The 25,657-nt window shown below is 35.5% G+C and overlaps 1 protein-coding gene across 3 annotated transcripts in view; it reads right to left on the bottom strand.

Annotated features, from left to right (window-relative positions):
• Positions 1–25,657, bottom strand: part of camkk1a (calcium/calmodulin-dependent protein kinase kinase 1, alpha a) — a 155,882-nt gene that overhangs the window by 77,607 nt on the left and 52,618 nt on the right. For all 3 annotated transcript variants that reach the window (XM_056457946.1, XM_056457948.1, XM_056457947.1), the window contains exons 2-3: positions 18,763–18,819; positions 2,226–2,571 (exon numbers count right to left, since the gene is read on the bottom strand). In XM_056457946.1, the coding sequence (XP_056313921.1) occupies positions 2,226–2,510 (285 nt within the window). In that variant the 5' untranslated portion in view covers positions 2,511–2,571; positions 18,763–18,819. The remainder of the gene's footprint in view (positions 1–2,225; positions 2,572–18,762; positions 18,820–25,657) is intronic.

Here is a 25,657-nt window from a genome sequence, read left to right as displayed (position 1 = left end):
CCTAAGGTATCTTCTGAATGTGAAGAGAAGCATAGCTCCTTATGGGGCTGTTCACCTATCACGTATTTTGCGTGCACGATCATGTTGGGAGCGCATATTACACACGCCTGAATTTCCCAGGCGCTCCCAGTTGAAAACCACAAATCAAGTGACAAGACTGAACCGATCGGCTTCATGCTTTGGAATACAGTATACACATTTTGGTAGACTGATTACCTCAGACAAACACAGAACACACAAACACTGCAGTGCTTTTTCATACTATGGATGTCAATGGTTACAGGTATCAAGTTTTCTTCTAAATGTCTTCTATTGATTAAAAATCCGTGTCGCGGCTCTGGTGCCTGAGTCAAAGTTAATTCAGTGTGCGTGGTTATTAGTCTCGGTGTACAAGCTCTGCACTTTAAACTAGCACACAGTTGGCTGTAAAACTATACAAAGGCACAAATGATTTTGTACTTTCTGCTTGGTCTGTGTCCGACTTGTACATGTACGGCTGAACGCTGGTCCTCTCACTAGTGTTGCTTCTCTCTGTCTGCCTGTCTGCTGCTAAACACAGAGTGGGGGAGTTCTTGGCTCCGCCCCCTTGTTACGTTGGGTGGGAAGTCGAAACTAATTTTCATGTGAAGCAACACACTCCTAAAACGGCTGCCTGTGGACACGCCCCCAAAATGACACCTTTTAACACATTATAATAAAACAATCTGAACTGTGTTTTAAACTAAACCTAAACTGGCACACTCAGAAGAACCATAATATTAATATTAAATCATAAAAAGGGGGTAAACTATGTGTAATCTATTACTTTTTAAAAGTAACTTACCCATAACTGGACAGGACTAATCTAAACAACATTTGAGCATTTAAGTTTATAACCTAATCAAATGACTACACTGACTACAAACACCACGTCAAGGCTATGGTTAGTACAGCAAAGGTTTTGAGGGAATTATCTATAGTCAAATATAATGTTTTATAGTAAAATATAGTACAGCAATTAATGTATGTTTAATATTTTGCCACCATACATTTGCAATCAAAACATTATGTAATTAAGTACCAAGATAAAGGCTAACAATATTACCTAACAATATAACAGGCAGTCTTAGCAGTGTAAAACATATGCCAGAGTAATTGGCGGTTCATTCTGATGTGGCGACCCCTATTAAACAAAAACTAAGCCGAAGGAAAGAGAGTGAACTGTTTACACGATTTGGCTCTTGATTCCATTTATTTATTTTTGTCAAGGCCAGGAGGCAAACACAGCTATAATGAAGGCAGAGAATGCACTCAGTAGTAGGAGAGTCTAAGGTAGCTCACAATGGCCAAACAAACAAAGAAAAAATATTGTCAGCAATCCCAATGGAATCAGACAGGATTGGATTTCTCAGAGAATCCCTGAGCTTGGCGAAAAACAATAGGTAATTTGCTCTGAAATTATTATAAAGGTTGTGAGACAAAGTACAACAACACAAAGTACATCTGTTGAACACAAATTTCTCTAATGACCTCCTAGTAATCTAGTCCAAGGCAAATAGAGCTTCAGTATCAAACATTATTGTAATGTCTGAGCTCATCCCAATTAAATCATTTCACTCTATCCTTTACAACAAACAACAATAGTCCATTTCTTAATGTATGTGTTTTAACATGTTGTAATGTGGTATAGCTGAATAACTAAACTGCATTTTTATATTATCTTTACTTTTTTATTATTATGATTTTTTTTGTTCATAAGTCATGTCTTGCGCACCTCTTGGCCAGGTCACCCTAGTAAATGAAAAGAGTTTTTTATCTGGTTAAGTAAAGAAACATATATTATCACAGTAATTGCATTACTATAATTGCTGTGAAAACAAACAGGTGAATGCTCCTAAACTTTCCTATAAACCTTCTGCATATATTTGAAAATCAAGTAATTTTTTAATTACAGAAATCTCAAAGTTTAAGAAATCAGGTTACTCCATGGAAAATTCATGTCAGTTCCACCATCTCTAAACGTATATGAACAAAAAACTTTACCATCTATCTGTCAATATATGGTCTTTTCTCTCCATGTAAAGCCATTGTTACCCAAGAATAGCTTTACTTTGAGAAAAAAAAACGTCCAAGTGTTTACTAGATTTTCAATATTTGGGGAAAATGCTAAAATAGAACAACAGAACCAAAATATTTTCATCTAAAGTAAGATATTATCTTCAAACAAACCATGGAACTTCTCTCACCTGCGAGTCTGAGATGGACACTCGTTTGGATTCGATGGTCGGCTGTCTGGCTATTCGAGAGGACATGTGCATGCCTCTCTCCTGAAGTGACATCTTCCTGCCAGACAGGTATGGCCTCTTGGGCTGAGCTTTCTTGACACCCATCCCGTTCTTCAGCACACTGGAGGAGCTGTTGTGCCCCAGGGACATGGCGGACATCCTGCCTGTCATCTCAGCAGTCTGGGAGGAGTCTGGGTCACGCTCCACCCTCATGCCACCAGGACCACTGCTCATTGCCATCACCATACAGGACGAGGGCTTCTCATTAATTGTTTTACCTTCAGCGCCGGTTTGCAGTTACAGGAAGCTGTGGGAAGATGAAAATACCTTAGTAATATGTAACATCGACAAATTGTCACATGATGTCAGTGATTCCTTGTTTAAGTAAACAGATGTTGATACCTATTAAGTAAAAATTTGATTTTAAACCAGATGGTAAACCTTAAAGAGGGGTGACAAGCTGATGAATATGTGATTATTTATCTAATAGCATTTCCCCTCTCAATCCCTATTAGTTTTATTAAAGAACATACAGTACAGTTTTTTTAAACTCCTGGAATTGAAAAGTATGTTCAAAAAATGTACTGCACTTTTACATATGCGTATTATACATGATTTTTTTCAGAAAATACACATAGCCATTTAAACTTTGGTGAAGAACATAAACATACATATTATATTAAACCTCAAGCCTATGTAGTTTTATGCAACAGTTCTGTCTGGTTCTTGAAACTAATTGGCTGATAGCCGTGCGATATTTTGCAAATAACTGGGTAGGCTAAATTGTCCAAAGTGTATGAGTGTGAGTTAGTGTGTATGGATGTTTCCCAGAGATGGGTTGAATGAATGAATGAGTGCCTATTTTAACATATTTATAATTTCTGAGATTCAGTGTATCGGCTGCAATCAAAGCATGCTTGCAGACCTCCCGTCTCCCCCGACGGCCCGCACTCACATTACATTCGGGCCTGGGCACGCTTACAACATCAATGATGCGCTGTTCAGTAAGACCTTTCGTTTAAAACAGTGGAGATTTCTTCAGTTATATCGTTTTAGTCGTTTTGGATGCAGTGACATGCAGTCAAATATTTCGCCGAACAGATCAGCCATTTTTGACGCTCATAAATGATCATAAAGTCCTCGTGCTGCAGAAATTAGGAGGTTTGCTGAAGGTGCAGCTGTCATGCAGTGAGAGGTTTGTGTCTTTAATAATCTACGAGAGTTTGTGTTCATTGAACAGTAAGAATGATTAATGAATTCATATGAAACAGTCCCTTAAAAGTCACGCCTCACTTTCAGTTTCGGGGTCAGGCGCGTTTTGCACTCACACACAAACGTACTGTGCCAAAGCACAAGTGAATCGCGTTCTGGCACACCTCTTCCAACTGGGCCAGGGCCGGCCAAGTGAACCATGCCTGAGCCCGATTCAGAGCACTCACACTTCTCAAACGATCCGGGAAACGAGCCTGGGCACGGTTTGGATATCATAGTGTGAGTAGGCCCTTAGTTTCAAAACTACAGCTGAACAAATCATTATGAATCAGGCAAGTGACATTCTGAGTTAATCTCTCTCTTGAATTTTGTAGTGCTGTATTTATACCACAGAAACTGGTAGTGTTTGCTTTACTCTGGCTTTTTCGGGGTTAATTGTTGTGAAATCCTGATTGCAACAGAGAAATACTGGAAAATCTCCGTAGATTGATGGCATTTCATGCCGTTCAGCCTTATAGTCTTAAAATGTGAGCAAAAATCACCTGTTTTGTCATCACTTTAGATATTACGGTAGAGAATCATTAAAATACTAGCTCTAAAGTGACATTGGTGAATTAGTAACGACTTCTGCTGTTCTGACGATCAGATGCAGATGTGAATTAGTTGCAGAAGAAAGTAGTTTCTCGTACAAAATGGTTTTTGTACCTCCGTGTTTGATTTTCTTTTTTATACACAAGATTATGCTGTCGAACTGTTGTCTAAACGCAATATCACCTATAATATCACACTTGTAGCAGTGCAATATGGCTGTATATTGGCCTGTGGCCTCGAGTCAACGAACGCCTCCCACCAGTGCCAAAATACAGCCATATCACACTGCTACTCATGTGATTGCTCATAAAAGAGGCAACTTTCTTTCACATAGTGAAGCAATGTGAAGTATACATAATCTTGATGTACGTAATCATAACGTTTGTCTAAACTCAAACACACAGAAAATAACATTTGACAATTGAATTATTGACTACATTTGACTACTTTATTATCCTAACACAGAATAGTAAAATAAGTAGGAACTTAAAAAATCCTCCCACACTTGTCTAGGTTCAGCTTGACGCAATAAGATTTCGAGTGCACTTATTTTTTATTTTAATTTCTTCAAATAATTTGACTTAACTCCATTGTTTGGTTTTAGTGAAGGACTTACAAGCAAAACATTAACAATGTAAGACTTCTCTCTAAAAATACAATGATGGACGTGTTTTGCAACCTAAAATATGAAGGCAGAAAGAAAGAATGACAGTATATCCGGCTTTGTGTTCTCGGCCAATCAAAATTTCATGGCTGTCATTTTCCTTTCTTTCTAAAAAAGTAGAAAAAAAAGAACTCTGTGTGAATATTACCAGCCCTCGACTTCATTTTGAACTCTAATGAGGGTCAGTTATGTCTTGATCATGCTCTCCATGGCATTTTTCTGGCATTAACTGTGCACAGGGTGTGAATATTACTGGCAGCAAGGTGCCAATGAAGTCATCCATACATGACCAGCTAATTGAAAAAAAAAAGTGTGTTTCTCAGGAAGCCCAATTTCCTCAGACGGGGGATAATTAGGAGAATCCACTGTGAACAAGAACTGCTTTGTACTCACTGACTGTCTGTCTGTCTGTGTGTGTGTGTGTGTGTGTGTGTGTGTGTGTGTGTGTGTGTGTGTGTGTGTGTGTATTTCCCTCAGAGGCTCAAATAACTCCATCTTCTCATTCATCTGTCTATCCATCCGTCTGTCCATCTTTCTGGGTAGATTGAGACAGGGAGTTTTTTTCCTCTACCATACAAAGGCTGTGTGTGAGATGCATGCCTGAGGCCTATTGATTTACACACACTGCAGAGTCAAACTCAATCCCACTGAAACACAGCTTTAGTAAGCTAACAAATCATTAGGAGCATTACAGGACCCTGAACCCAAACTGCAAATTACAACAAATCATGAAGTAGTTCAATATACTAATATAAAACAAACAAAACAAAAGAAATATGCAAATATGCAGATAATTAACATATAGCAGTGCTTAATTTATTTAATTTTATATAAATATATGTATACTACCATTCAAACATTTGAGGCCAGTGAGATGTTTAATTTTTGAAAGAAATTAATCATTTAAATGAGCAAGGAAACATTCAGATTACTTACAATTCAAATTAAATTCATTAAGAAATCCAGAAAAAAATGGTCGGCAAAAAAATATTAAGCAGCACAACGTTTTCAACACTAATAAAAACAACCATTTTTTATCTTAACATCATCAAAGTAGAAGGATCTTATGAGCAAAGACTAAAACAGGGGTGATCAAACTTTTTTACAAAGGTAAATATACCAAACTGTATTACACCAAAGTTTCCATGAGTAATTTCCTAGTTTATTTCCTAATTTTATAACTAATGCAGTATATTTGAAAAAAAAGGATAATGAATTTATTACAGTAAAAACATAAACAATGCCATTAATGACACAATGGAGTTCAATGTTGAAAACACTAAGCTGCCACTTGCCTTGATTTGTCTTGTGCATTACCCTCTATCCGTTGCGTGACATTATTTACATTTTTAAAAAATCTGATTCACTGACAAAACAAAACAAATGACAAAACAAACAAACAAAAGATTATGCTAATTTCAAAACGGCTATCTTTGTCAAAGATACTCACTCCAACAGTGTTGTAGTCCTAAAAAAAAAGGTGGTGTACTATTACACCCGACCTAAATTTTAAATGAAAGTAGAAATGATGAAACTCAACATGTCTTTGATTCATTAGCTATATATATTTATATATATTTTATATAGCTATATATATATATATTATATATAAATTTATTTATATATATTTATTTATGTTTTTTCCTTTTTTTTACATCAGTTACCTGTAACTATTAACTTCCACGAAAGGAAAAAGCAAATATTTTGTCAATGCAAGTCAATGATTACAGGTTTCTAGCTTTCTTCAAAATATCTTCTTTTGTGTTCAACAGAAGGAAAAAAAGACAAACCGGTTTGGAACAAGTAAAGGTTGAGTAAATGATGGCAATTTAAATTTTTTGGGAAAACTATCCATTTAAAAATCTAAAAAAAAAAAATAAAAAATAAAAAATTCATTTTAAAGGGAGATGCTAATAGTATAATTCTATTTCATGATTTATGTTTGCTGTGGTCGTCAGGGGGCGGGGAATGGCCCCAGTTAAACAAAACAAAAATGCACCAGTTGCAACAAATTAGAATGCGAGTTTAAAAAAAACAAAAACATTTGGTATACAGTTAAAGGGGACGTGAATAAACATATTAGGAAAGTTTAATCAGAAAAACAAGTGAGTATACCAAGGGGATACGCAATTATTGATCCTCAGAAGTGGTAATACCCAAACAGCTCGTGGAAAAAAGTAAGCATACTGAGTATACGTGCGTATAGCAAGGACGACACCACTGCACTCCAACCACCTCCTCATCATTCTCCCTCTCTTCTTAAATGGGATGGTGGGCCAAATCAAAGGTTAGAAGGAGCCAACTTTGGCTCGCAGGCCCTAGTTTGGGCATCTCTGGACCAAAGTAATGATGCAACAGAAATAATTAATAGGGATGTCCAGATCCGATTACGTGATCCGAAATCAGGCCCGATCACGAGGTTTCAGACTCGATCTGAATCAGATGGTACCTCCCAATCAGGACTCGAATATATACAGTATGTGTGTATATATGCAGCATGACATCACTTTGCTGCAGAGACGCTATTGGTTAAATGCCGGCAAAGTAGAACACGGAAGCAGCTTGAAGAGGAAAGCGCGAGTATGTCTGCAGTCTGGAGGTATTATAAAGTTGATGAGACTTTTTACTGCCGTTGCAAACGACCTTGATGAGAACAGAAACAGGCTCAAACCTGATCAGGTAGAGTTGTTAGTTTTCATTAAGAAAAACATACATTTGCTTCTGTGAAACTTACTACTGTGATGACAGTAAGAGTTACGAGAGCAGTTCCTGAAAGCACATTACTGGCTTAGCAAACACTGTGGCAGTTTTATTATTTTGTTTACATGCCTGCCTGGTATATTAAGTCGAGGTGCTATTTGTTATTATATTAGATTTTTTAAATATATTTCCTATTGCACCAAAGACCAAAAGTGACGAATTTATGTTATTTATTACTTGATTGTTCAAGTTACCTCACAGAAGTGCTCTGTTTGTGAACAGAGTTGTTGAATGTTAAAAAAAGATGAATTAAATTAAAAATATGGATCATCCTGGATCTGTTTTTCTGCTCTTCTTTATTTTTTTTTTATGTATTAAAGAGGTATCGGATCAGGTTTTGGTATTGGCAAATAAGCAAAATCTAATGACTCTGACTTAGACTCGAGGGCAAGAAAACCTGATCAGGAAGTCCCTAATAACGAAAAATATATAGGTTATGTAGCAATTGTGGAAACTGATTACTTCAAGTGACTACCTCAACTACCTCAACCCTACCCAACTTTTTATTTTTTGCTACTCAAGCATGTTAATTACAGTTAAACTGAAATATTAACTCACGACCATGTTCTAACAGCACACAACGCAAGAAAAGGTATCTTTTCCATGTTAAAAGGAGATGTTGGCCTAACCATCTGTGATAGTGATGTTCAAAATTTTGAATTTAGAAATCATTTTTATTTATGTAACGGCACAGCAGAACAACAGCATATTTTACTATGGCAATGATCACCTCAGATACAGATTACTTGATTGTTCAGTGTTAAATGCTACTAATGTTAGTTTAAATACCATTTTAGGTGACATTTATGTCGTAGTTTTTTTTTCTTCTGCAAAAATATTAACATCTCCAATAAAAATGCAGATCTGGTAAGCATATGAGGCTTCTTTCAAAAACACCTTAACAACCTCAAACCTTGTAATGAAAATGTTGCAACATTTCTTGTATGAACTGGTCAATATATTCCACTCATTAACATGCATACAATATTACCAATGACACCATCAAACACAAACAGGTCCAAAACTTATTGTGAAGCTCATAATGCAATGCTTACGTGTAAAATATTAAACATTATGTTCCGAATTACCCCCATTACCCTCCAAATCAATTGGCTTATGTCAAATAGTTATGTTTTGTTTATTCTGATAGTCAGGGCTGAGTGAATATGCAAATAGTTCACACTTTGGTTGAAGTGTTCAGAATTTGCACAGACTGAGCAGGTATCTCTGTTCCCTCTTCTCACATCAATGTGCCTCTTATGATCAGACATTGTTCACTTCATAGAGGGAGAAAATCAAAGCAGAGCTGGACATCTGTTGGACTCTTTGTTTTACAGATAAAAGAGGTGAAAGTACAAAACAAGCCTCTTTACATGGAATGCAGGAGATAAAGAAGTGAGAATGAATTTCTTCATACACGATCATAATAGCGTTCCACACATCTTTCTCCAATTCTTACTGTTATTGTCTCTTTCCACATGCAAACCGTTTCAGAGAATCTTCTATGAGGGCCTGGAAAATTACCATAGGAAATGAGGCTGAAGAATAGAAATGTCATCACAACTAAATCCTTTCTGTCCTACAGCAAGAGAAGAGACAGGCACTGGAAACAGAGCAAAATCCCGTAATGCAAATGTCAGGGGAGCCACTCTCGATTTGATGTATTTGGGACGCACTACCTTACTCTATTGCTCAAGGTTATCTGTAATATACAGTTTCCTTTTCTAAGCCCAAGATGCCTTTTAAAACTGTCCCATGTTGGCCTGGCCCAATGTAACTGAATTTAGATGATATTAAAATGTTTTGTTGGCATCTATTAAACTAAAAAAAGGAAAAAGCCAGACATCTAGTCTGAGCATATAAAGACTAATCTAAAAAAATCCAGAAAGATACAGATATTCTGAAATGAATTATGCCATTGGAATCATAATGAATCGATATTTATCCATTGGCTATATTTTCCATCAATCAAACTAGGAACTAGGAAGCAAGTGACAGACAGCATATGCAGAAGGTCAAAACACTTCACTGCTTTGTTTATATTTTAGTAAGTATAACTTTGACTTTTTACTCAGTTTGTGGTCTCATTATTTTTGAAGCACTGTAAACCATGACTTTGACTTACTTTTTATTAAGTAACATGGTAAACAATGTCAACAACAGGTCTCCGGCAGAAACAGTGACATAAACAAATGAATAAACGTCCATAATTCAACACTATTGTGTCGGTAGACTAAATGTGTTCGATAGGATGTTATTCTGTAGACCCTTTGAAGATAAACCGCAATGTACAGCAATGAATGCACGTGTGTCTTGTTATTATATAGCAAATATATTCCCAATGAAAACTAACTAACTGTAATGGCTGCTTGAGAGTTGTAGCTTTAGACTGATGTATAGTTTGTCAGTATTACTTGTGTGTTTTTTATGTAATCTATTTGTAAACACTGAACTATGCAAAAACAGCCCACGGCAGTGCGTCCACGTCCTGGTGCTGGCTAAAAAGTCATTATTCTGTAATCTAAACATGAGTTGAATACATTGTTTATCAAAACAAAAAACATTGGAGCAATCTTAATGAAGATTTATTATTATTGCTTTACACATTCTGAGATGTATGTGACTTTTTCTTTAGTAGAACATTAAAGAAGGTTTTCTGTTAAAACCATGGTCTCTGTTCAATCATAAAATGTCAGCAGCTTACATTACTTTGAGAGTAATTATTTTAATTAAGTGAGTTACTGAATAATGCAATAAAAAATCTTTAGGAGCGATCTAAGACATTGCTCCAGGCACTTAGTGAAAGCTAGAAGAGATAATGTCATCTAAAAGAGGTTTTCCAGACCATTTGCAGAATTTGGAAGGTTTTCCTACACTGTAAAACCCAACAGTCAACTTTATCAAATGAAATGAGTGTAGCTACTGTAACTCAAAATTGACTGAAAGTTAATTCTACTCATTTGAAAAGAGTTTTGAGAGACAGTGTTAAAAGTAATGAGTTAATTAAATACCTCATTACTTCAACTCAAATGGAGTAAATTCACAGTACTCAAATAAATTTGATTTTTTAACATAAATGGTTTGAATGGGTCAAATGTACTTAAATGGGTTTTACAGTTCTCTTAATTTCGGGTTTTACTGTGCTCAAATTGCTTTGTTTACTCAAATGGATAAAGTTCACAGTACTAATTAGGATTAGTTTTTGAACTGAAATGGTTTGTTGCAATTGGTTTCCTCAAATGGTTTAAGTTACCTTAACTTTTTGGATTTTACAGTGTAAGCATCAAGTTCGGACAGTTGTTTGGCCCCTCAAATCTACTGTATTTTGGAAGATCAAGTGAAATACCTAAACTGTAAATGCAGGCAAAAATAAAAGAAAAGTTGTTTAGTCTTGTTTAGTCTTCTCTTGTTAACTGCATCTTGGATTATGAATTGGAGAGATATAGTCCAAACAAATTCTTATTTTAAATGCTTTGTGTTTCTAGTGGAAATGGTGTTATTGCATAAACACGCTACAATCTCATCAGGCTCTCGGTGAAGCAATTACATATTTTTTCTGCTTTTTAAAATGTTTATCTCCATGTGGGTATGAGTTAAATCACCCTTTAGGAGACCGATCTGCCATTGTTGAGGTAATCTTTTGAAACCTTTATAAATTAACCATCAACTGTTTGCACACCAGTCTAGTATTGCGAGGAAATTGTGTTCCATTTCACTAAACATGAACAAAAAGAAACGTGACTGATTGTTCTACCTGTCAATCAGCTGGCCCACTAGCCTATTCAAAGCACCCAGGGTTCTAAAGATCTCATATATACAGTTAAAGTCAGAATTATTAGCCCCCCTGAATTATTAACTCCCCTGTTTATTTTTTCCCTTAATTTCTGTTTAACGGAGAGAAGATTTTTTTCAACACATTTCTAAACATAATAGTTTTAATAACTCATCTCTAATAACTGATTAATTTTATCTTTGCCATGATGACAGTAAATAATATTTGACTAGAAATTTTTCAAGACACTTCTATACAGCTTAAAGTGACATTTAAAGGCTTAACTAGGGTAATTAGGTTAACTAGGCAGGTTAGGGTAATTAGGCAAGTTACTGTATAATGATGGTTTGTTCAGTAGACTATCAAAAAATAATTAGCTTAAAGGGGCTAATGATTTTGACCTTAAAATGGTTCATAAAAAAAATTTAAAAATAAGAAAAAAATATTATCAGACACACTGAAAAATGTCCCTGTTAAACATCATTTGGGAAATATTTAAAAAAAGAAGAAAAAAAAACCCAAAGGGGGGGCTAATTATTCTGACTTCAACGGTATACAGTACATATACATGCACAGCGGTTGAATTTTTTAATAAATCCTAAGGTTAAGGCTTGGCTCATAAATTTTAATTAGGCTATGTGTGTAGAAAGTCAACCAAGACTACTTGGCAACATCAATACTATCTAAGTAATATTCATGAGTAGGGCTGCACAATCAATCAAAATGAAACTGGAATTAATCAAAAGCAGCGATTGTCATGCACATATTGACAGGGAAGCACAACTGTGAGACCAGTAAATCTCCTCTGGTCTGAAAGTCAGAGGGCGCTCCAAACACCCATAAAGAAACTAAAGAAATACCCATTTTTGCCAGTTTTTGAAAAACAGAAGATTTAACTGCTTTCACTGATTCAATGTGACTAATAATCACACGACTACTTCTTTGAGTTATCTCAAAGAAAGATTGATTTCAAACTCTTGACAGTAGGGATGGGCCGGTATAAGAGTCTGACGGTATGATAACCCTGAATAAAAATATCATGGTATCACAGTATTGTAATTACTAGTCTAAAATATGTTTTTTTAATGTCTGGGTTAAAAACAACAACACACCCCCCCCCCCCCCCATTGAATATATTATTAAATGTGGTATATGTTATAAAAATATGTTATTAAATGTGGTGATTTTATATGATTTCAGATATAGCAGTAACAGAGAGCCACAGTTTATGGAGAACCTATGCAAAGAGCTGTCATTGTCACAAAAATATGATCTTCTAATACATTATTGCCTGATTAAACTGTGATTATGCATACAAAGTTGTGTAGCTTGTCAGCATAGTAAATGTTGCTTCATCTGAAAGCCTGTGCTGGTGATTTACTACTGATAAAAGAACTGGCTTTAATGACAATATGCGAACACTGTTTGCTTTTGAATTAATATGTTATTCATAAAGCATGAACCTCATACCAACATACAGGAAGCTTCAATCTAAAACTTGATTCAGCATTCAGCTGTTTCCATCCACCTATTTATATGCGCATTTCGGAATAATAAAAAATGCTTAATGAAAATGAGCATAAAAATATGCGCACAAATGAGTAGGATAAACTTTTTATAATAGAACTTTTTTTCAGATATAACTTTTTATCGGATAATAAAATTGTCGATGAACTTTGATGGAAACACATTTACCGAATTACTGCACAAAAAAGTTATATGATTTAATTTAACAGATCATGTGATAACAAAAATGTCCGCAACTTGATTAATGGACAAACCAGTGGACCGACCACATGATAATACATCTAAAATGTTGTTTTGGTCATTCTAAAATCCCTTAGCCAAAATTCGTCATTAAAGTGGGTCTGTATTATTAAACAGCTTTATTAAACTCTTCCAAACAGCAGTCTTGCACGTGTCACCACGTGTTCATAGCATTGAGTCTTCCGAGACGCAAGCAATTTATTATATAAGAAAGGCTTCTCATACAATAATGCAGCAAATTCCATTTTTCTTTTTGATATTTTGGCCCAGTTTACTGTATCAGGAAGTGATCATTTTGTTCTGTTTGACTCATTGGATGGAAATGGTGTATAGTCACAAATGTTTTATGCGAAATTCCAGTTTATGCATAATTCTAATTTGTATCTTTGGATGGAAACACAGCTACTGAATGAAAGCACAGTTCAGAGAGCCGGTGTTTCAGCACTAGGTCAAAGCACTGTCCCACTGCCAGACTCAGCACTGGGGCAGAGGATTCAGGACAGGGCTGTTTCTGGGGCATACAGAGAACAAACACATGCCCAAGCTAATACAACAACTAGAAACGCCTCTTCTGGGCAGACAATAATACAGCCAGGAGAGACAACTTAAAACAATTCTTGATTCATCTGGACTGAACTTCAAAAACAGAGATTTTTACTCATCCAGACTAAACCATTCACAGCCATGGAAAGTGAGAGAATAATGTTACACACTGCAAGCCTTAAATGCTCTAAAATGACTTCGATCTGCCTATCGTCACATGCAATCGGTGTTCAGTGTCACTCGATTCGCTCACGCAGAACTCAAGAGAGTAAAGAGAGCTCAAGAGGCCTACATAAGACTTGCATCTGCAATTATCTCATTTATGAATGTTTGCTTTTCTGCATTACACTTACAAAGTGTTCTATGTTAATGGTTAAATAGGAGGGAAAATCAATATGAATAATTTGCTTAAGCTGGGAAATGTTTTAGTTACTATAATCTTTAATGAGTTCATGTGAAAACTGTCAACATGTATTCAAATACATTTCCAGAAATGACAAATTCATAGGAAGTGTGAGAAGCAAAAGAAGGATTGAGTGTGCTTATAATTTATACTCACATTCGATAAGTTTTTATAGATGCCACGACAAAGCAAATCTTTTTTATGTAAAACATTTAGGATATATTGCATAGTTATTTAGACTGTAAAAAATGAATGTTATTTTACAGGTAATCGTCTGTATTTCTTTTACAGAATTTTCCAGTTTTTTCATTATACAGTGAAATACCTGTTGCTTTACAGATATGTTCTGTAATAACAAATTCTAACATTAAATTTACAGTTATTGCTTGTAATTTGGTATTACATTATTTCCTGCTTTTCAAAGGAAATATTATGTATTATTAGAGAGTAACACGTAATTTTACGTTAATATTTTCAGATTATTCCTGTAAAAATAGGGAAACAAAAATTCAGTTAAATTGTTTTTATACCGTCAACCCACCCGTTTTTCCCAGGATTCTCCCAGGAGTCTGGGTTATGGGTGCATGTTTGAACAGACATATGCACATAATTAATAACAATAATAATATCTAAAAATGTCGATCTTGGTGGGTTTTTTTCAATTTCGTTGCTCTTAAATCAGAATGTGTAAGTTATACAGTGAAGAAACAGCTAATGAGATTTGTTGCTTAATTCTATTTTATTATAATAGCTATTAATTTTAATAAGCTGAACTGTTTGCTAATGTATTTGCTGCTAATGTATAGTATTTATTTTTTTCTTTTGTAAATAAAAATAATAAAACACATTACTGACCATTTAACTGTTTATTTACAATGAAGCAGCTCCAAATGAACATATTTAGTAATTTGGAGATTTAAAAAAAAAAAAAAGGGGGGGGGGGGAATCCCTTATTATGATCGGCATATCCCTTATTTTGATATCACAATGTTGACAGGTATGATTGTTTTTAGTGAATACAGTAAACATATAAAGATTAACATGAGGTTAATAGAGAAATAATAGCCTATTGTTTGTAGGCTGCATATAATGCATGCACTGTAAACTATGAAATGTTTATTTTACTACTCTAACAATGTTGCTATACGAACTGTGACTATCACCAGTGATCTAGCGGCTGCGGATCCCTTGAAAACTACACATTTCTTTACCAAACTACAACTCCCAGCATGCACCTCGCACACACGGGTTCCTAATTCTAACTGATTACACACACAGTCAGAAGATCGTTATGGACTGATTTCAAGGACTATAAACTCAGCACACACAAACACATCGTTTCTGAGTCTTAGGCAGTTTAGTGAGCATTACGACGTGATTTCCTTTACCTTGCCGTGTTTGACTCCTTTATTTTGTTATTTTATTTGCCACCTTCATGCTTGGGATTATCTGTGCACCTGTTTGTTCCCGTTTCAGCCTTTAATTGCAAGATGATTCTGTTAATAAACTGCTATTTGATCCTCAACTTTGTTGTGCAGGCATCCTCTCATGACACTAACCTTGTTTTTGTTGTTAAACGATGACCAAATGTGTTCTTTGTAAAAAAGAAATAAAAAATCAGATAGATAACAGTTTTGTATATTCTCAAAAAAATAGTTTTGGAGTTTAACCTACATATCCTAAAAATATTTCTTAAACTATATAGTTTATTATATTAAATGATATATTGTTAGTTTTTACAAATTTAAGTGAATTAAATTTGTAAAAAAAAAAAAAAAAACACAAGAATTGTGCTGATTTAGCTCATTTCAAATAATTAATATGAACAAGCAGCAAAAATGTATTATTTGACTCACAGGCTGAATTTAGCACTTATTCAAACACTTTTACAAAATCTGTACAAAATGATGCAATAAACTAAGCTTTCACAACTCAAACAAAACTAAATATATCTGAACTAAATATATCATGTTTTCTGGTGATTTCTTCCAATCTTTTAACCACCCTGTCACTGCTAGGCAAGCGAGTTTACTTGACTTTCTAAAATCATCCAGGCGGGCCTGTCAGCTCCTACTAAAGAGAATATAACTCACACCCTGTTTTTCTGTGTGAGATCGAGTTTGCATTCACAGATGCTTCAATTGTTCTCCCAGGTGCTGGATATCCATTTCAATCCAAGACATCTGTATGCAGTGTGCCGACATTAGCGCACAGACAAACACACACACATGCACACGCACAGATTTTTCATGCATTTGCAGAGTCGGGATCCAGCAGGCGTCCTTGTAGAATCAGTGCATTTATGTGGCTGTTAAAGCGAGTCCTGCTGGATGAGGAGGAATTCAGAAAGCTGAGAGAAAGATATGTAGAGGGAAAACAGGAGGAGGAGAGGTGAACGACTGCAATGCTCCATGCCCACGTTCAGCCTCCTCTCACTTCAATTCATCAGTAATGCTTTGATGCAAACTGTGAGGGAACAGAGCCCAAACCATTCCAGCTCTGTTTCAGGCGGTGGGTGGGTGATCTAGAGCGGGATCTACATGCTATTAGACAAGATAAACAGCAAACTAGTGCTCCGCTAAACACAGGGAGAAAGATGTGCTGCTTTGAAATAGAAAATAATGAATGGTGTGTCTTGCAATACATGTTCAAATATTTCTACAGCTTAGGCAGTGGCTCTTTGGTGGAGGATCTCAGGGGTCAAAGAAAGATGGAAAAACATAATAACGCTGATGGAAAAATATAAAATCCAGTGATATTATCATCCAAATAACAGACTTTTAGAAAGAGATGGAAAATCTTGTCCAACCAAAAATCATGAGCACAACTATGCTGCAAAAATGTAAGTACAGGTATTTTTAGTGATTTATTGATTTTCAGGCAATTTTCAGAATGGAATAAAGAACACAACTCTGCAAAGAATCAACATTTTACCCTACATAACAAACCCAACCCAAACTAATCCCTAACCATGACTTTAAGGTCCCACTTGGCTATCATTAAGTACAGTTAAAGCCTCCGTCTTTATATAATGAAGAGAAAATTAAAATAAAATACAAAAAATAGAAAATGAATAGGTAAATTCAGTCAATTACACATCACATTTACACTGTCACAATCAGTACATTTCTCACACATTTATTACTGTTCCATTTCCAAACAGGTTAAGTACTTGGGCCATTTTTTAATAGTATACTGTAAGTTTAGCTTGTCCATTTGCTTACAAGACATTTTTTTCAAATGCGGCCACTCTAGCAAGTTCTACTGCCCATTCTTAAAGGGAAGGGGCATCTTCTGATTTCAAGCTCCTAAGAAATTATTTGTCTGCCAATCAGTAAACTGGTTTGAACGCAGGATTTTATTTTTCATGTTTTATTTCGTTGTCTGTCACCAAGTATTAGCAGTCTAGGACATAGTGAAATCTGTAAATCTAAAACCAAGAAAATGTGTTCATGAACTCTATCCAGAAATGAGTTCATGAATTTTTGTACAAGACCATAGAGCATGAACTAAATTACGATTGTCGATCTTGAATGAAAATTGTTATGAATAATGATAATAATAATAATAATATAATAATATATAGTAAATAACATAGTAATAATATTAGCTGATTATAAAAAGCATCCATTATTATTATTATTAATAATAATAATAATAATAACAATAATAAAATGTGTGTTGTGCCATGAATTATTATCTAATAAGTTAAAAAGTTACACAACAATATTTTAACATTAATGAAATGGCTATTATACTCTTCAGAAGAGTATGTTTTAGTTCTGTTTATACTACTACTACTACTACTACTACTACAACTAATAATAATAATAATAATAATAATAATAATAATAATAATAATAATAATAATAATAATAATATTATTATTATTATTATTATTATTATTATAGCAAATAACATAGTAATAATATAGTGGTATTAGCTGGTAAGAATTTAAACAAAATATAAACTGCATCTACAATAATAAAAAGTATACAGTAATAATAATAAAAAGAATAATAATAATAATACGATAATATTATAGCAATAATATTAGCTGATGAGGGATTATAAAATTATGAACAGTATCTACAATAAGAAAAAGTATCTAATAATAAAAATAAAAATAATAATAATAATAATATTTTTTGTGCCATGAATTATTATCTGATAAGAAGTTAAAAAGTTACACAGCAATATTTTAAAATTAATGTAATGGCTGTTATACTCTTCAGATGAGTATGTTTTAGTTCTGTTTATAATAATAATAATAATAATAATAATAATAATAATAATAATAATAATAATACTATAATAATATATAGTAAATAACATAGTGATAATATAGTAACAATATTAGCTGATAAGGGTTTATACAAAATATAAACAGCATCTACAATGATAAAATGTATCCAATAATAATAATAATAAAACAGAGCTAAAAACATATTCATCTGGAGCGTCCATAAACAGCCATTACTTTCCCTTTAAGAGTCTGTAAGCTGTGAGGGCGAGTGGGAGCTGATGAGATGAATATTGACAGGCTTTAAAGCGCTGGAGCGTACAGTGATTGAGGACACGGCCAATGTACATGCAGATGAATACAAATGGGATTTCACACATGGAGGAACAACTAGACAGATTACAGTATGAGTGCCTAATTTGCAGCTGCTTATGGTAGAAGCTGCCCCTTTTGCGCCTATCTACAAACATCTTCAAAGTGTGATATTTTAAAGGGACCTGTCAGATATATCTGTAAAACCAAGCAGTTGAAAATAAAACTCACCTCAGTCTTGCAGCATTCGATGTTTCCTCCACTAGTCTCTCTGAAGCAGAAAGGGACCTGTAAGCGATATAAGAAAACGAGTATGAGTTCTTGTCAAGTCGCTACTCTAAATAAATATTGTGTACCAATCCTGAAACACGAGCTGCACTTCCTTCTCAAAGTACATACCCCTTTAGCAATGCTGGAAAGTCATACAAATAATTTAAATATACTGTAGAGGGGAACTCATTAAAATATTGTCACTTAATGTACGAATGGTTTAGCATAACCTGTGTAAATGAAAAGTGAATAATAACTGAGTGAAGGCACAATTCACTAAGATGAATGAATCAGCTCTTTTTAATGTAAAATGTGCACTAGACTGCACAGCATATCTAGATATATGCCTGATTTTAATGCTGTCATTCATCATTTGATGAATTGCTGCTGCCATGATCGCTGAAAAAACTACAAAATAGTTCAAATGAATTTTCATTTAGGCGACACAGTGGCTCAGTGGTTAACACTGAGCCACACAGCAAGAAGGTCACTGGTTCGAGTCCCGGCTGGATTAGTTGGCATTTCTGTGTGAAGTTGCATGTTCTCCCCGTGTTCGCGTGGGTTTCCTCCGGGTGCTCCGGTTTACTCCACAAGTCCAAAGACATGCACAATAGGTGAATTGAATAAACTAATTTGGCTGTAGTGTGTAATTGTTAAATTAGTGTGTTTGGGTGTTTCCCAGTACTGGATTGCAGCTGGAAGGGCATCTGCTGTGTAAAACATATGCTGGATAAGTTGCCGGGTCATTCCGCTGTGGCGACCCTTAATGAATAAAGGGACTAAGCTAAAGGAAAATGAATTAAATTTAATTTATGGCCTGGTAAATAGCACAGAATTTTGCAAATCTAACTATAGGACAGCATTATGATTATAGAGCATGTCTCTTAAGGTGTCTTTACACAAACAAGTTAAAGAGATAGTTCGGCTAAAAATGAAACATCTGACAGCTTTTACCCACCCTTTGAGTTTTTCTGTTGAACAAACACAATCTCACAGCAATTCGTAACTTTTTGATTTAGTAGTTTGTAGTAAGGTTCATGTTGTGGGAAGAAGAAGACAGGGTCAGCGATTCAGGAAAGCAAAATCTTTTATTATATTTTAAATCGCACTACACATGTAGTTGTGCATGTGCGTGTGTGTGTGTGTGTGTGTGCTCTCTCTCTTCTCCCGGCTGCTCCTTCTTTTCTCCTTAAGAAGGGTTGTCTCTCCAGCCCAATCACTAGAATAAACAGGTGTTATTTATTATTTCTGATTGGCCTGCTGATTAGCCACCAGGTGTTCGATCATGCTTACCTCTCCACATGGCTAATTCGTATGAATTCGTATAATGTCATCCATACAATTTAGAATGATTTGCCAATAATAATGGTGGGGTTTATGGGTTGGGGTTGGGTGCCACACATCCTTTTTTAAAATCATACATTTTTGTACGACGGAACTTGTATGAATTTATACGAATTAGATATGTGTTTGGGTTTGTTGACCACACTTTGTTATTATTCTTCATTTATTCATTAGCGTTATGATCACCAGCAGTGTTGCTTTTGCAGGCTGCTGGACAACACTCACAATCCCTACACTACAAATCACATCATGCACTTCACTCACACACCCGGCCTAGATCCCCTATAATTGCAAAGACGCAGCTGATGCTGTTCAAGACTAATTACACAGACTATTTGTACACCTCTCAAACACACACACACGCACACACACACACACACACACACACACACACACGTTGCTGAGTCTTGTTTAACTGTACTGTGACATTATGACGTGTTTTTCCTGCATTACTTTGCCGTGTTTTGACACTCGCTTTGTTTTGTTTGTTTACGTTGCTTGCTGCCTGTACTGACCATTCGCCTGTTTAATGACCATGACTCTTGGTATATATCTGTTTGACCCTGTTCATCGTTGCCTATTCATTCATGAATAAACCCTGCATTTGGATCTGCACATTCGTTGTCAGCATCCGTTTCATTACAGTTAGCTGGAAATTAAAACTGAATTTATAAATAGTTTTGAAACAAATCTTTGCGCTTAACAAACAAAATGAAATATGTAGGCTAATGGATGTTTCAGTGGAGTGCGTACAACATTGTTTCCTTATCCATGAAAGTGAAGGAGTAAAGTAGAGTAAAAGTAAACTAAAGAGAAAGGAGGACGAGAGGAGGAGGCTCGTTCTTTATCCTCGCGCTGCAGATGGTCTGTTTAACGTATTTGTTTTCTCGCTAGTAAAGCATTCAGTTTTTCTTCTACAAAGTCCGCCGTGTAAATAGCAAATGCACCATGACATGATGCAACTGACTCTTAAAGGGAATGGGAGGTGAGACTCTGATTGGTTTAATGCCCGTTATGCTCAAAACACACCCATAACTCGTTAAGAGAATAAGCACACTGTCAGACCACATAGATTTTGCGCCATGCGCTTTAGACTATGCACCTAGATCATTAAAATATAGCCCTATGTGCTTTATTCAGTGTTAAATACTCCCAATGTAAATTTGATTATCATTTTACGTGACATTTATTACCATCCTACTGAATGCAGACAGTTCTTCTCAGATCTTGAAAATAAAATGACTAGCAAACAGTTTGAAAATGAAAAGTTAGACCACTCAATAACTTATTATTAATGTTAAAGTAGTTTAATATCTATTAATCAGAATAAAAGCCTTTACCATTTAGTTTGAAGTGCAGTGGCTGGTATTAAAATGATTTTGCCATGTCATGTTGCGTTTAGTGCAGACAGCCAAATTGCTTGTCTCTGGTATCTTGTCACGTCGCTTGGTGTTAGGACACAGTGTAAGTGGCCATCGTTGGTGTGTTTCTAGGTACATGTAAGCAGTGTGACATATTTTTAACCTGCCTACTACAGCGTGGGGGTGAACTAAGGTTGGAAAACTGTGTACTCAGTGTTACTCAGCCTTTTCCAACTTCTTTTGCTCTCAAACGAAGAACAAAAAAGAGACTCGTTTGAAGTATACCAGGGCCTTTAGTGAACAGAGGAGAGCTGCAGACAAGCTCAAGTGTCTTCACTCAGTACGACAAAAATGACCAACCTCTTTTCCAGCGGCAATCCAGAGCTCCCTCTTCTCAGAAACATGATGTAGACAAAAAGGCCACTTACGAAAAAGTCAAGCCCTCCACATACAGCTAAAACAACTCGTCTGCCTTGTCCAGAAAAAAGAAAATGGTAGATGTTTCCACTAAGTCTGAGATGTTGGAGGCCTGGATTTCAGGGTAAACGTCGGATGCGGCACACATCACAAAGCTCCCGGGTCTGGTTTGCTGTCTTAAGCCACAAGTCTTAATTTCAAACATGAAGCAGCCCTATTAAAACCTATTCAAGTCAGCAAGGGAACAAAACAGAGCTGCCAGAAGACTGGAGTGGGATGGGGATTTGAGAGGAGGCTGTCAGAAAATGCCAGCGTGAGAGGATGAACAGCCAAACCAACACTATTCTCAGAGAGAAACTTCAATTGTATGCTTGGCGAAGATGAAAGAAAGGATTGAACATATCAGCTATGCAACAGAGAGACAAAGAGAGAGATGCCCTACTGGATATCAGGAAGGTACAACAAAGGCAACCGCTTGGAGACGGTCTGAAACCAGACACTAATTTAGACCCAAGCAACATTTCACACATTACAGTGCATGGAGACCGCGGGGTCCTGAAAGGAAACAGATCAGGATCTCTGCTATTTGTCTACTTAAAGGCCCCCCTGGAACATGAAATGTGGATTTAATGGTCACTTATGAATGACAACAAAACCTTTCATGGATTACACACAGTTAGACATGCTCACATCAACAAACTGCATGGGGATGTGGTACCTGATACTGTTTTATTGATAGAATCTACAAATACTGCTAAACAAAAAAAGTTACTTTAGTTTTGTTTTAAAAGAAAAGTCATTGGACGAAGAGCTTGAACGACTGCATCCATACATCTCTGACTCAAATAACGTATTAATAAAGTCATCTGGAATGGCAAAGAAAGTGTTCTTGCAGAACTCCCAGAGTTCATCAAGATTCTTTTGATTCATCTTCAATGCCTTCTCCTTCATCTTACCTCAGACATGCTCAATAATGTTCATGTCTGGTGACTGGGCTGGCCAATCCTGGAGCACCTTGACCTTCTTTGCTTTCAGGAACTTTGATGTGGAGGCTGAAGTATAAGAAGGAGCGCTATCCTGCTAAAGAATGTGCCCTCTACTGTGGTATGTAATGTAATGGGCAGCACAAATGTCTTGATACCTCAGGCTGTTGATGTTGCCATCCACTCTGTAAATCTCTCGCACGCCCCCATACTGAATGTAGCCCCAAACCATGATTTTTTCCTTTCCCAAACTTGACTGATTCCTGTGAGAATCTTGGGTCCATGTGGGTTCTAATAGGCCTTCCGCAGTATTTGTGATGATTGGGATGTAGTTCAACAGATGATTCATCAGAAAAATCTACCTTCTGCCACTTCTCCAAATGATCAACTAGAAGTCAAGTTATTATTTGTTGCTCTTACAACTGGGATCGACGACCAGTATTTTGTCAGGTAGTGTAATTTATGTTGATCGATATTACTGTGGTGGAATTACTTTTTATTAGGATGTTTAAAAATATGGTAAAAGTGATTGTATTTTTACATCTTTTTTATTTTGTAAATAGATTTTGTCAACATTTATCGGTCATAATAAGAGAACAATTATACCAATACTGACCATCATATTAGAATTTGTGTATCTCTCAATATTACTCACATTAAGCCACCAAAACAGGTGAATACATAGTTTATAAATGGTAGCATTTTACTGGCAAAAACAACTACTATGGTATATTCTTAAAAACAATAAATAAATGAATAAGTAGGGCGAAGAGGTGGCACAGTGGGTAGCTCTGTCACCTCACAGCAAGAAGGTCGCTGGTTCGAACCTCGACTGGGTCAGTTGCCATTTCTGTGTGGAGTTTGCATGTTCTCCCCGTGTTCGTGTAGGTTTCCTCCAGGTGCTCCAGTTTTCCCCACAAGTCCAAAGATGTGTTATAGGTGAATTGGGTAAGCTTAATTGCCCGTAGTGTAGTTATGTGTGTGAACGCAAGAGTGTGTGTGGATGTTTCCCAATGATGGGTTGTGGCTGGAAGGGCATCTGCTGCGTAAAACATATGCTAGTTAAGTTGGTGGTTCACTCCGCTGTGGCGACCCCTGATTAATAAAGGGTCTAAGCCGAAAATAAAATGAATGAATGAAATAAATAAGTACATTTCTTTTATTATTAATAAAGGATTGTTTTAATCACATTTAGGCAAAATCTAATATATAAAATATAATATGTAAAAATACAATAAAAACAGTAAAGCGGAGAAATACTCAATACTTAACATTCATTCATTTTCCTTCGGCTTAGTCTCTATTAGATGTCGCCACAGCGGAATAAACCACCAACTATTCCGGCATATGCTCTTCCAGCTGCAACCCAGTACTTGGAAATTAAATGAAACTATAAATTATTATAGTTACTACTAAATTATAGTTATAAATTTAATGTTAATTTTGTAATTAGTTATATAATAAACTTTATTGCTGTGATGGCATAATTATTCAGTTTGTGCAACACGTGATCATTCAAAATCTTTCTAATAGGCCAATTAGCTGCTCTGGAAAAATGTATTATAGCTGTTGTTGAAAACAACTGCTTAATTTTCTGTGGTTTTTAAGAGAATCTTTGAAAAACAGAATATGCAAAGGTGCAACATTTAACATCTTTTAAAACATCATAAATGTTTTTTTAACGCTAATTTTTTCATAATAATTTAATGTATCTTTCTAAAGAAAAGCAATAATTAATTTAAAAAGAAGAAGAATATCATGCTGAACCCTCACTTTAGAATGGTGTTGTGCTTAATGTTAATTAAAATGTACTTGGCTCTAGGGTAAATATATAAATAAATAAAAAAACACTTGAAAAATTCATGCAGTCAGCATAATATTGACCTCATAGGATAACATTTTTGCATGTATTGTATATATCCACAACCTGATGAGCTACTGCCATTTTCATCCTTTCAAATATAAAGCAACATGTGATTAAAACCAAGGCTGAATCTAAGTGAAGTTTACAGTATCACACATCCAGCTAACAGCTTTAATGTCTGAAGCCCTGGGCATGTGCAAAGATCTTCAGACAGCACTGCATATAACCCTAACAGCTTTAACAAGCAGTTATGTGTGAGGTAAAGTTGAACATTTACTGTTAAAGAGACAGTTCACCCAAAAATGAACATTTCTTCACTATTTACTCACACTCGATTGGTTACAAACACTTAAAGTTTCTTTATTCTGTTCAACAATAAAATATATATTTCATAGAAAGCAGAAAACCTATAACCATTGACTTCCATAGTAGGAAAAACAAATGCTGTGAAAGACAATGGTTACCGGTTTCCAGCATTCTTCAAAATATCTTCTTTTGGTTTCAACAGAAGAAAAAAACAAACAAAAAGGTTTGAAACAAGTTAATGATGATGGAATTTTCACTTTTGGGTGAACTATCCCTTTAAGCACAAACCACAAGCATAATTTTGTACTAATAGTGTTGTGTGGTGCTAAATCTTCAGTATTACAGTAGATGTTTAATGGTTAATTCAGCATAATAATGGATTCTGATCAGCATATCGAGGCAGTAGAGTGAATGAGAGAACGCTTCATTCATACAGTAATGGACAGCACAGACTAATCCTCACTGCTGATGTGCTCTGATCAGACTGATTCATTAATCACTGGTAATCCTACACTAAGAACGGACACAATGTGAGGACAGAGAGATCGAGAGGAACAAGCTGGAGTGACAACAGGAAGTGG

Source organism: Danio aesculapii, chromosome 5 (assembly GCF_903798145.1).
Source record: "Danio aesculapii chromosome 5, fDanAes4.1, whole genome shotgun sequence".
NCBI lineage: Eukaryota > Metazoa > Chordata > Actinopteri > Cypriniformes > Danionidae > Danio > Danio aesculapii.
The sequence above is the reverse complement of the archived record's forward strand: the minus strand, read 5'-3'. Positions and strand labels throughout refer to the sequence as shown.